Source organism: Notolepis coatsorum (genome assembly GCF_963971535.1).
Source record: "Notolepis coatsorum genome assembly, chromosome: 14".
Taxonomy (NCBI): Eukaryota; Metazoa; Chordata; class Actinopteri; order Aulopiformes; family Paralepididae; genus Notolepis; species Notolepis coatsorum.
Genome location: NC_140178.1, coordinates 96,241,510 through 96,255,279, shown reverse-complemented (window position 1 = coordinate 96,255,279; position 13,770 = coordinate 96,241,510). Strand labels below are relative to the sequence as shown.

Below are 13,770 nucleotides of genomic sequence, written 5' to 3'. Positions count from 1 at the left end.
GAATTGAAAATGGGGGGACCTGATGTAAACAAGACAAAAGTCTTTCTCTGGTCTGCATCCCCTTAACAATTGTGTGTATTGAGACGTACTGTATTGTACCCATTCTGCAATCTGTTAATAAAGTTTTCAATCATCGATCAATGTCTGTAGACAAGCTATAGGTCTGTCTGTGTGTGTCAGTGTGTATGCATGTTTAAGAGAGAGTGTGTGTGTGTGTGTGTGTGTGTGTGTGTGTGTGTGTGTGTGTGTGTGTGTGTGTGTGTGTGTGTGTGTGTGTGTGTGTGTGTGTGTGTGTGTGTGTGTGTGTGTGAGAGAGCACTAGGCGTGAGTGCGACAGTGTGAGAGCTCTCATGCTAACGCACTGATGCTCTAACGCTGTAACGCTCTCCCGCTCTATTTGACGCCGTCGTTTTGCCAACCTGTCCCTGAACCGACGATGTATCCAGGAAATATCTCCGTCCCGGGGGGAACGACCAACCGGTCAGCTCAACACACAGACATCCCCCCTCACCACCCCCCCCCCCCCTCCCCCCCATGCAAATCGCCTTGTTCATGTGATGGATGGCGAGGCGCTCTGGACGCGCACCCTGTTGCTCAGTTCAGCTCCAACTCCATAGAGAAGTTTGCGGACGACACGGTGGTGGTGGGGCTGATCTCGGACAACGACGAGAAGGCCTACCGGGAGGAGGTTGAGGTACTGGAACGCTGGTGCCGGGACAACAGCCTGCTCCTGAACATTGGTAAAACCAAGGAGCTGATCGTGGATTTTAGGAGGAGACAGCAGGAGACACACACACCACTGAGGATAAACGGGGCTACCGTGGACAGGGTGAGCAGCTTCAAGTACCTGGGGGTCCACATCTCAGAGGATCTGACATGGACAACACACATAGACTCTGTGGTAAAAAAGGCGAAGCAACGCCTCTACCACCTGAGACAGTTAAGGAAGTTCAGAGTATCTGGGAAGATACTCCAGTCCTTCTACTCCGGAGCTGTAGAGAGCATCCTGACCGGAAACATCACTGCCTGGTATGGGAACAGCACGGCACAGGACAAGAAGGCCCTAGACAGGACAAGAAGCCGAGCGTACCACAGGTATTGCACTACCACCCCTGCAGGTTCTATACAACAAGAGGTGCAAATCCAGAGCCTGCAGGATAATGAAAGACCCTCACCACCCCAATAACAGCCTGTTCATGCTGCTGAGGTCAGGCAGACGCCTGCGAACACCAGCTACTAGGACAGAGAGACTTCGGCTCAGCTTCTTCCCCCAGGCCATCAGAGCCTTGAACACTGAACTCTCCACGCACAAGCACACATGAGTACACACACAACACACACACTGTACACGCTCACACACTAGCAGTCACTTTAACATTAGCACACACACACTCATGCTGCACACGCTTACACTTATGGTCACTTTACAAAAGGAAAGGTCACTTTAAGAATAGTATAGTATAACTTGAGATTGTATAATATAGCATTGTATAGCAGTGTACATAAAGACCCAGTGCCTCATCCGTAGCTAACAGTGTACTGCACTACCACAGGACCTAGCATGTCCTACCATGCTCTGTAAATAACTCATGTACAGATACCGATATGCCTTACTTTGTTTACTTGTTTATTGCACAATGTCGCTCTATTGGTTGGATTCTTATTATATATTATTACTATTGTATTATGCACATCGTTGCGGGCGAGACCCCCCGCATTTCACTGTATACCTGTATGCCGTGACAAATAAAACTCTTGTATCTTGTTGCCGTATGAGACTCGCCGTCAGGTCTGGTTTGTGGCGGCAGAGAAGTCACTCTGTTTTCTTCTTCTTCTTCTTCTTCTGTGGTTTTCAGAGCCGTATTTCATCCAGGCGGTGGATTACCGAGACTTCATCTACTTCTTCTTTCGGGAAATCGCCATGGAGTACAACACCATGGGAAAGGTAGGCGAGGGGGTGGGGCTTTCTTTTCCTTCTTCTTCTCCTTCTTCTCCTTCTCCGTCCATTGTTTGGTTTATAATCAGAGGTGACTTCCTGCACTTAGCCGCAGGGTGGAGGCAGGAAGTGAGCCCCGGGAGAAGCCAACAGGAAGCGGGCGTATCAAATAAACGGGATGAGGAGGCCGCTTCTCGGCCGCCGTTTGTTGCCTTTGTTTTCCACATCCCACTGAAAATAGTTTGGGAAAAGGAGGAAAGGGTCGCCGTCTGGAAATCCAATTTGATGTCTAAATATAACCTCGGGATCCGCACTCCGTACGTGCTACCGTGTGACCCCTGCTCTCCTTCTTCCGCCGAGGGAACGACGCCAAGCGCACCCTCCGCAGCTTTTAGCAGCCGGGATAAAAAAAGTCATCTATTCGTCTCGTCGTTTTAGAATTTATTTAAAATTCTTCTTTTCATAGGACCGGTATCCTATTCTATATTCCTGTGACCCCGTGGATCGTTTCATTGCAGCTGAAAATGAAAATAGAGTTATGGAAATGAATCTCTCAATACAGAGTTTTGTGATTAAAATGAAAGTCGGTGAGAGAGAGAGAGAGAGAGAGAGAGAGAGAGAGAGAGAGAGAGAGAGAGAGAGAGAGAGACGAAGGGATGGAGGGAGAGGGAGAGAGATATAGGAGAGAAGAAGAGGGAGAGAGCGAGATGAGAGAAGGAGAGGGATAGAGGGAGAGAGAGAGAACGCAAGCAAGCGAGGGAGAGCTCGAGGAGAGGTAACGAGAAACCCAGAAATAATGGTTTCTCAGCCCAAACTGACAGGCTGCGTTTCACTGAGCCTGAATACCGATCACTGAGCCTCTCCGCTCTCTGGGTCTTTGTGGGAGAGAATCTCAGCATCATTACACCCACGGCGTACATATACAGTATATATTATATACAGTATATATTATATTATACACACACGCCACACGGTTCACAGACTGGATCTAGTGCTAACTCTTCATTGTGACTGATTTGCTCACTTTACAAAGTAAACAGTTATCACAGGGGGGGGGGGGGGCTCTGTAGCAGGTTAATGGGGAGGTGTAGTGGTTACGTCATTGCCGTTTTCCGTGTTCCACCCTCTGTCCAACGCAATGTATTTCCACCATTGCCCATTTCTAAATCGTCTCGTTTAAAACAAATAAAGCATTAGCATTTGCATGCTGTACCTTTCTGTGCGTATTCATCCACAATCTATACTGTAGCTCAACATGAAAATAATCGCAATTAATTAGGGATGTCCGATATTATCGGCCGACCAAATTTATCGGCCGGTATCGGCAGTAAAATGTGATATCGGAGAATATCGGTATCGGTTTAAAAAAAGAAAAAAACAATAACAATATTTGTTATATATATATCCAGTGAAATTATTAGTTACCTGAAATTATTCAGTTTTTTTGGGGGGGGAACCCTGCATATATCGGTATCGGTTGATATCGGTATCGGAAATTAAGAGTTGGACAATATCGGAATATCGGTATCGGTAAAAAAGCCAATATCGAGCATCCCTACAATTAATCATAATATTTTTTTATTTAAACCAAAAATGCTTAAACAATAATGTTAGTCATAGAAGGGAACTCGTTTTGTGCAAAAATGGAAAGCTTTTCACGTTCCATGCGGCAGAATTGTTCCAATAGCCGATAATCCATTTTCACAATGATAAATCCCTTGCGGGCGGTCCAGAGTGACGTCAGACTACACCTCCCTGTACAGCTGTGGTCAGGACCCCAGTGACGTCAGACTACACCTCCCTGTACAGCTGTGGTCAGGACCCCAGTGACGTCAGACTACACCTCCCTGTACAGCTGTGGTCAGGACCCCAGTGACGTCAGACTACACCTCCCTGTACAGCTGTGGTCAGGACCCCAGTGACGTCAGACTACACCTCCCTGTACAGCTGTGGTCAGGACCCCAGTGACGTCAGACTACACCTCCCTGTACAGCTGTGGTCAGGACCCCAGTGACGTCAGACTACACCTCCCTGTACAGCTGTGGTCAGGACCCCAGTGACGTCAGACTACACCTCCCTGTACAGCTGTGGTCAGGACCCCAGTGACGTCAGACTACACCTCCCTGTACAGCTGTGGTCAGGACCCCAGTGACGTCAGACTACACCTCCCTGTACAGCTGTGGTCAGGACCCCAGTGACGTCAGACTACACCTCCCTGTACAGCTGTGGTCAGGACCCCAGTGACGTCAGACTACACCTCCCTGTACAGCTGTGGTCAGGACCCCAGTGACGTCAGACTACACCTCCCTGTACAGCTGTGGTCAGGACCCCAGTGACGTCAGACTACACCTCCCTGTACAGCTGTGGTCAGGACCCCAGTGACGTCAGACTACACCTCCCTGTACAGCTGTGGTCAGGACCCCAGTGCACTCGCTCTGCTTTTCCAATGCATTCTATCTACTTGTTAAATACCAACACAGACTGTTACCTCGATAGATATGCAAACAGATACGGGCTTGAATCAATCAATGGACGATTTAGATACACACACACACACACACACACACACACACACACACACACACACACACACACACACACACACACACACACACACACACACACACACACACACACACACACACACACACACACACACACACACACACACACACACACACACACACACACATTTAAGCGAACTGCTAAGCCTGGGTGTGTGATCTTCCCACCAGAATGTAAGGGGACGACAGTGGCTCAGGAGGTAGAGCAGTCGTCTGGCAATCCGGAGGTTCCCGGTTCGATTCCCGCTCCTCCTGGGCAGCGTGTCGATGTGTCCTTGAGCAAGACACTTAACCCCCTAACTGCTCCCAATGAGCAGGTTGGCACCTTGCATGGTCGCCTCTGCCATCACTGTGTGAATGGGTAAAATGTGAGGAACAAAATTGTAAAGAGCTTTGGATAAAAGCCACTTACCATTTACCAAGGGGAGCACTGTGTGTGTGTGTGTGTGTGTGTGTGTGTGTGTGTGTGTGTGTGTGTGTGTGTGTGTGTGTGTGTGTGTGTGTGTGTGTGTGTGTGTGTGTGTGTGTGTGTGTTGGGTTGTGAGTGGTGGCACATTGAAGTGTAACGTGTAAAGCTGACACCAGTCATACCTGTCCTGCATAATACATGTACATCTCAATGTCTGCCTGAATGGGCCCCGTCTGTCTGTGAATGAATGCTCTCTTGTGGGTGGGTGCACGTGCACTGTGCATGAGTGTCTGTGTGTGGGCGCTCAGGCCCCCGGGTTGTAATTGCAGGTCAGGGTTAGACTCATTGCAGTAAATACAGCGTGACGACATCAAACATCACGACTAATTACACCGCTGGCTCTGCCGCAGAGCAGCACTTACGCCAAGCGGCCGCCCTCAGAAGTCGTGAGTTTGATTCCTGCCGCTGCCAGGTGCAGACGATCTCGCACCACATCGCCACGCTGGGTCCCTCCTCTGTGTCTTTAATTCAGTGTCCCGCTGGGTTTCCCACTGTGACTCCTCGCCACCAGCGACGCGGAGTAAAACACGCTTCCCTTAGCAAGTAACGACATTTACGCAGTGGTGGAAAGTAACTAAGTATTTTTACTCAAGTACTGTACTTAAGCCCTAGCCCTCTTTTCTGAAAATCCGCCTAAAAATACATACCTAAGTAAATGGAAGATTGCTCCACTTCTACAAGGTCCATTTGCATGTTCTTTGTATCTAGGGACATCTAGGGATATCATGGAATGTATTCCCAATGTCATAAATACTGTGTCTGTTACTAGGCTTGAGTAAATTGTGATGAAACAAAGGAGAATATAAATTATGATTTTTCTTTGCATCTTTGACATTGAATAACCATGCAAAAAATTACCAGACATGAAAAACTGCCACTGAGCTCATTCAGCACCTTCTTGTGATCACATGTACGAAAGATCTAAGCAAATGAATAAAGGGAAGATGATTAAACAGAAGGTTTTGTAGATACAGTACTGAATTCTGCCATCTGGACACAATGCAATTTGAAATATAATGATAGAATATAGAATATCAGGCCTTAAATTACCTTATTATAGTCAAGTTGCACATCTGGCTGCCGTCTCCCGCTAAGTATTTTTAATCAAGTGCTGTGTACTTAAAAGAACACACCGACTTTCTCCAGAGAGAGACGAGAAGATAGATACCAGTTTCCTCTCTGTGCGTTCAGTAGAAAAGCTATCCGGCTGCATGTTAGCCTAGCTTAGCACAATGAATGGAAAGCAGACATGATCGGTTAGCCTTCGGGAGAGGTGTTAGTTGGAAAATGGCTAGGGCTAACCGGTCATGTCCGCTTCCATTTATTGTGCTAAGCTAGGCTAAGTATTGATCACTGTCTCCTGTGTCTCTCCTCTACTGTCTCACTCTCAGCCTTCCTACTGTCTCAATAAAGAACCTTCTCTCCTGTGTCTCCTCTACTCTGTCTCCCTCTCAGCCTTCCTACTGTCTCAATAAAGAACCTTCCCTCCTGTGTCTCCTCTACTCTGTCTCCCTCTCAGCCTTCCTACTGTCTCAATAAAGAACCTTCTCTCCTGTGTCTCCTCTACTCTGTCTCCCTCTCAGCCTTCCTACTGTCTCAATGAAGAACCTTCCCTCCTGTGTCTCCTCTACTCTGTCTCCCTCTCAGCCTTCCTACTGTCTCAATAAAGAACCTTCTCTCCTGTGTCTCCTCTAATCTGTCTCCCTCTCAGCCTTCCTACAGTCTCAATAAAGAACCTTCCCTCCTGTGTCTCCTCTACTCTGTCTCCCTCTCAGCCTTCCTACTGTCTCAATGAAGAACCTTCCCTCCTGTGTCTCCTCTACTCTGTCTCCCTCTCAGCCTTCCTACTGTCTCAATAAAGAACCTTCCCTCCTGTGTCTCCTCTACTCTGTCTCCCTCTCAGCCTTCCTACTGTCTCAATAAAGAACCTTCTCTCCTGTGTCTCCTCTAATCTGTCTCCCTCTCAGCCTTCCTACTGTCTCAATAAAGAACCTTCTCTCCTGTGTCTCCTCTACTGTCTCCCTCTCAGCCTTCCTACTGTCTCAATAAAGAACCTGCTCTCCTGTGTCTCCTCTACTCTGTCTTCCTCTCAGCCTTCCTACTGTCTCAATAAAGAACCTTCTCTCCTGTGTCTCCTCTACTCTGTCTCCCTCTCAGCCTTCCTACTGTCTCAATAAAGAACCTTCTCTCCTGTGTCTCCCCTACTCTGTCTCTCTCTCAGCCTTCCTACTGTCTCAATAAAGAACCTTCTCTCCTGTGTCTCCTCTACTCTGTCTCCCTCTCAGCCGTCCTACTGTCTCCATAAAGAACCTTCTCTCCTGTGTCTCCCCTACTCTGTCTCCCTCTCAGCCTTCCTACTGTCTCAATAAAGAACCTTCTCTCCTGTGTCTCCCCTACTCTGTCTCCCTCTCAGCCTTCCTACTGTCTCAATAAAGAACCTTCTCTCCTGTGTCTCCTCTACTCTGTCTCCCTCTCAGCCTTCCTACTGTCTCCCTCTCAGCCTTCCTACTGTCTCAATAAAGAACCTTCTCTCCTGTGTCTCCTCTAATCTGTCTCCCTCTCAGCCTTCCTACTGTCTCAATAAAGAACCTTCTCTCCTGTGCCTCCTCTACTCTGTCTCCCTCTCAGCCTTCCTACTGTCTCAATAAAGAACCTTCTCTCCTGTGTCTCCTCTACTCTGTCTCCCTCTCAGCCTTCCTACTGTCTCAATAAAGAACCTTCTCTCCTGTGTCTCCTCTACTCTGTCGCCCTCTCAGCCTTCCTACTGTCTCCATAAAGAACCTTCTCTCCTGTGTCTCCTCTTCTGTCTCCCTCTCAGCCTTCCTACTGTCTCAATAAAGAACCTTCTCTCCTGTGTCTCCTCTACTCTGTCTCCCTCTCAGCCTTCCTACTGTCTCAATAAAGAACCTTCTCTTCTACATTTGAGAACACATCCTGTGTGTGTTAGTCAGGTGGTGATATGTGACCTTTGACCCATGTGTGTGTGTGTGTGTGTGTGTGTGTGTGTGTGTGTGTGTGTGTGTGTGTGCAGGTGGTGTTCCCCCGGGTGGCCAGGGTGTGCAAGAACGACGGCGGGGGGTCACAGCGTGTCCTGGAGAAACAGTGGACCTCCTTCCTCAAGTCCCGCCTCAACTGCTCCATTCCCGGCGACTCCCACTTCTACTTCAACATCCTACAGGCCGTCACGGACGTCATTCACGTCAACGGGCGGGACGTCGTCATGGCGACGTTCTCCACACCGTACAACAGGTAAGTCAACGAGAGAACCGATGTGGTGAGAGGAGATGAGATAATAATAATAATAATAATAATAATAATAATAATAATAATAATAATAATAATAATAATAATAATAATAATAATAATAATAATAATATAGCTCCTTTCAGGAGACCCAAGGCAACAGCTAAGGGAGGGGAACAGGGAACAACGTAACAACAAAATAATAATCAAAATGAAAGAAAGAAAGAGAGCGAAAGAAAAAGGGGGAAATCAGGCAGTCATTTACAAATTTGGTGAAAAGGTGGGTTTTGAGTTGGGATTTGAAGGAGTGCAGGGATGCAGCACTATGGATGTTTGGAGGGAGTGAGTTCCAGAGGGTGGGTGCGGCAACAGAGAAGGCTCTGGGACCAACAGTCTGCATGTTGGTGGTGGGGATGGAGAGGAGACCGGAGTCAGAGGACCGCAGCCTCCGGGGCGGGATGTAGGGATGGAGGAGGTCAGCTAGGTACCGGGGGGGGCAAGGGAGTGAAGGGCTTTGTAGGTGATGAGGAGGATCTTGAAATTGAGATGACATGAGATTAAATGAGAGGAGAAGAGAGGAGAGGAGAGAGGAGAGGAGAGGAGAAGAGAAGAGAAGAAAAGAGAAGAAAAGAGAAGAGGAGAGGAGAGGAGAGGAGAGGCTCAGGGGATGCTTTTGGTTTGGTTAATAGACTGTCTGGTTAATATTCTGTATGGTTAATAATAATAATAATAAACTTTATTTGTATAGCACCTTTCATACAGAAACTGCAGCTCAAAGTGCTTCACAACAGAAAAAAGACAGGCATAAAATTAGCACATAAAGTGCAGATATATAAAATTACAGTTTTTCACATTAGGATCTAACATCCCAATAGGCCACCTTGTTTATGGTTTGATTCAGGTTTAAACAGACAATAATAAAAAGAGTAAGATAAAATAGACAGAGTAAAATAGTGCAATAGTGCAGTGCAATAAAATTGTAGAATAGAATAGATTAAAAAAATATATATTTTACAGTGCAATAAAATAGTTCTGGATTACTGTTCAACAGTTCAAAGTCGTACAATGGTAAAACTGTTCTGAATGACTGTTTCAACAGTTCAAAGTCGTCCCAAACCTTTTTTCGTTATCCATAGTTCAAAACATGACAGTCTTCTCTTCTGCCTGACACCACAATGCACATTTTAAAGCAAGCCGTATCAGACAGTATTAAAGCTGACAGTCTCCCCTGCTCAGTCTCCTGTTGCCTGACACCACAAATGCACATTTTAAGGCAAGCCGTATCAGACAGTAGTCTCCTGCTCATGACAGTCTCTTCTGCTCGATACACACACAGGTCAATACCCGACAGTTTTGAACCTGTAATAAACAATAGACAGAAAACTGTAGCCCAGTGCAATAAAAAACCTGACCGTTTTGAACCTGTAATAAAAAGCAATAGACAGAGTAAAATCATACAGTGCAATAATAGAATAGTAGAATAGAATAGATAGTAAAATTATGCAATAGAATGGACAGTGAAATAGTGCTACAGTACAGTGGAGTGTATTAGAAGGCTATGGTGAAGAGGTACGTTTTTAGCTTATTTTTGAAAATATTAAGAGATATAGCTTCCCTAATGTCCATAGGTAGTGTGTTCCATACCTTTGGTGCATGGTTTGCAAAGGCTGCATCCCCGAGTTTCCTTAGACTGTGGCTTGGAACCTTCAATAGACCAGTAGTAGATGATCGCAATGTTCTAGGAGGCACATAGTTGACTAGAGAATTTGCAATGTAGCTTGGTCCTGTTCCATTTAGTGCTTTGTATATAAGGAGGAGGACCTTAAAATCAATTCTAAATGTTACCGGAAGCCAGTGTAGGTTAGCTAATACAGGACTGATGTGGTCTCTCCTCTTGGTTCTAGTTAGTAGCCTAGCTGCCGAGTTTTGAATGAGTTGGAGTCGTTATGTGTTTTTTTGGGAGGCCAGTGAGGAGTGCATTACAGTAGTCGAGTCGGCTTGAGATAAAGGCATGGATCAGTTTTTCAGCGTCTTTTTGATTTATAAACGGCCGTACCTTAGCTATGTTTCTAAGGTGGAAAATTATGTTTTTGTCACCTTGTTGATGTGTGATTTAAAGCTTAGGTCTGAGTCTATTATAACACCAAGACTTGTAACTTCGGGTTTGATCCAAGGAGTAAGTTGCCTCATATTGCTCTGTAACATTTCTCTTTTTGTTATAGGACCGACTAGTAGGATTTCAGTTTTGCCCTCATTTAATTTTAGGAAGTTGGAGATGTACAATTGTGTGTCATCTGCATAACTATGGAAACATACATTGTGTTTTCTAATGATGTCTCCGAGTGGCAGCATGTATAGTGAGAATAATAATGGACCAAGGCAGCTCCCCTGTGGAACTCCGAAGTAGGTGTCATGGTTAATATTCTGTCTGGTTAATAGTCTGTATGGCTCAATGGCTTGGCTGATTGGTTGATTTACTGACTGGCAAGCCTACTGGCTGTTGGGCAGGCTTACTGGCTGGTGGGCAGGCTTACTGGCTGTTGGGCAGGCTTACTGACTGTTGGGCAGGCTTACTGACTGTTGGGCAGGCTTACTGACTGTTGGGCAGGCTTACTGACTGTTGGGCAGGCTTACTGACTGTTGGGCAGGCTTACTGACTGTTGGGCAGGCTTACTGACTGTTGGGCAGGCTTACTGACTGTTGGGCAGGATTACTGACTGTTGGGCAGGCTTACTGACTGTTGGGCAGGCTTACTGGCTGTTGGGCAGGCTTACTGACTGTTGGGCAGGCTTACTGACTGTTGGGCAGGCTTACTGACTGTTGGGCAGGCTTACTGGCTGTTGGGCAGGCTTACTGACTGTTGGGCAGGCTTACTGACTGTTGGGCAGGCTTACTGACTGTTGGGCAGGCTTACTGGCTGTTGGGCAGGCTTACTGACTGTTGGGCAGGCTTACTGGCTGTTGGGCAGGCTTACTGACTGGCTTACTGGCTGTTGGGCAGGCTTACTGGCTGTTGGGCAGGCTTACTGGCTGTTGGGCAGGCTTACTGGCTGTTGGGCAGGCTTACTGGCTGTTGGGCAGGCTTACTGACTGTTGGGCAGGCTTACTGGCTGTTGGGCAGGCTTACTGGCTGTTGGGCAGGCTTACTGACTGTTGGACAGGCTTACTGGCTGTGTGGCTTCTATATAAGGAGAGCGATGACAGTGTGAACGTCTGACTCCAGTGATTTAGTGTCTGGGGTCAGAAGGTTAACAGGACTCTGACCTCCTCCTCCTCCTCCTCCATAATACTGTCCTTGTGAACGCTGCCCCTCCCCCAAGTCTCTACACCGCGTCTCCCCCATCCCCTCCTCCCTCCTTTAGATAGAGAGAGAGAGAGAGAGAGAGAGAGAGAGAGAGAGAGAGAGAGAGAGAGAGAGATACATAGTGAGAGATAGAGAGATAAAGAAAGAGAGAGAGAGAAATTAAATGATTTGTTCGTACAGAGAATTGTAGAAAATAAGAGGATCCTAGGTCATTTCCATGAGCAGTTGAGTGATGGAGAAATAGAATAGTGACTCAACAGTGTGCTATGCATTGATTCCACACGAGAGAGAGAGAGAGAGAGAGAGAGAGAGAGAGAGAGAGAGAGAGAGAGAGAGAGAGAGAGAGAGAGAGAGAGAGAGAGAGAGAGCCCATGGCTTCGCATTCCCCCCACACAAGCAACACTAATAGCAGAAGGAGAGAGAGCGTCTGTTGTACGCTGGACTCCGGGTGAACTTGGTGCCTCAGGGTTTGTGGGGAAACCCAGCTTTAGATATAGAATGGAATGGGTGTTTTACGGGATGCACAATAAGCAGAGGTGGGAATCAAAATTGCAATTGATTACCGTAATCCCAGAATTGCGAGAGGCTGTACATATTCATCAAGGAGAGAGTCGTTCAAGATGGTCTCTGTCCTGGGGACACGCCGAATTAATCCCTGATCTAAGAATCAGAATGAATTCCTAATCTACAAATCAGAATGAATTCATAATCTAAGAATCACAATGAATCCCTAATCTACAAATCAGAATGAATTCATAATCTAAGGATCAGAATGATTCCCTAATCTAAGGATCAGAATGAATCGCTAATCCTCAAATCAGAATGATTCCCTAATCTAAGGATCAGAATGAATCGCTAATCCTCAAATCAGAATGATTCCCTAATCTAAGGATCAGAATGAATCGCTAATCCTCAAATCAGAATGAATCCCTAATCCAAGAATCAGAATGAATCCCTAATCTACAAATCAGAATTAATCCCTAATCCAAGAATCAGAATGAATCCCTAATCTACAAATCAGAATGAATCCAAGTGGCCGCGAAAGTGAATCTTAGGGACCTGCACTGGCTCCCCATTGCTGCACGAATCCGCTTCAAGGCCCTCGACCTAGCATACCGTGCGGCAAAGGGAACCGCTCCCGCCTACCTCCGGTCAATGGTCTCTAACTACACACCCTCAAGACCCCTACGCTCTGCATCTTCTGGCCGCCTCAGACCTACTCCTATCCAAGCTCCGGGAGGGTCATCAAAGAGAAGTCGCCTATTCTCAGTCCTTGCCCCACAATGGTGGAATGAACTACCCACCCCAGTTAGGACAGCCGAATCACGTCCAATCTTTCGCCGTCGACTAAAGACGCACTTCTTCAACCATTATCTGAATAAAAATTTAAAAAAAACAATAAAAAAAAAAATCTAACCCTAACTAACCATACTGTCATGCACTTGTCCTAATAAACTAACCTACACTGTAACACGCAACACTTTGATGAACATTGTTACTCAGCTGATAGAGTTGTGCCCTTCCTGATGACTTGTCGTACAGAACTTGTAAGTCGCTTTGGATAAAAGCGTCAGCTAAATGACTAAATGTAAATGTAAATATGTAAAATGAATCCCTAATCTACAAATCAAGTCCTCTATGCTCCTTTACTTCCTCCCTACAGTGTGCAGAATTTGACAATGTGTACCGTTATATCTTTTAAAAGGGGATTCTTGCATGTGTCTGTTATCTTGTGCTTGCAGTATCGCCCCGACACACAGATCACATGATACACAGTTCTTCATATCCCCACTGTAGCCTTGAAATATTATTTTCTCAAAAGGTGTCCCCCCCCCCCCCCCCAGGGTATTCTGTGCTTAAAGGAGACTGATGATACTGTTATTTATGTGTTCCCTGGTCTCCCTGGTGTGATCTAATATGTATTTTCTTAAAGGTCCCCCCACTCTAATTGAGACATGTTTACCTTAAAGGGGATGTGTCATTGTTCCTTAAAGGGGGTGTGTTTTTGTCCCCCCCCCCCACAGTATCCCAGGCCCAGCTGTGTGTTTCTTAAAGGGGATGTGTTTGTGTCCCCCCCACAGTATCCCAGGCCCAGCTGTGTGTTTCTTAAAGGGGATGTGTTTGTGTCCCCCCCACAGTATCCCAGGCCCAGCTGTGTGTTTCTTAAAGTGGATGTAGGGGATGTGTTTCTTAAAGGGGATGTAGGGGATGTGTTTCTTAAAGTGGATGTAGGGGATGTGTTTCTTAAAGGGGAT

The 13,770-nt window shown here is 46.5% G+C and overlaps 1 protein-coding gene across 1 annotated transcript in view; it reads left to right on the top strand.

Moving 5' to 3' along the window:
- Window positions 1–1,852: 1,852 nt before the first annotated feature.
- LOC311240666 (semaphorin-6A-like) overlaps window positions 1,853–13,770 on the top strand; it is a gene marked incomplete at its 3' end in the record, with an annotated part of 45,231 nt that continues 33,313 nt past the window's right edge. Inside the window, exons 1-2 of the mRNA XM_084329238.1 lie at window positions 1,853–1,945; window positions 8,001–8,218. Of these exons, the coding sequence (XP_084185364.1) occupies window positions 1,922–1,945; window positions 8,001–8,218 (242 nt within the window). The 5' untranslated portion in view covers window positions 1,853–1,921. The remainder of the gene's footprint in view (window positions 1,946–8,000; window positions 8,219–13,770) is intronic.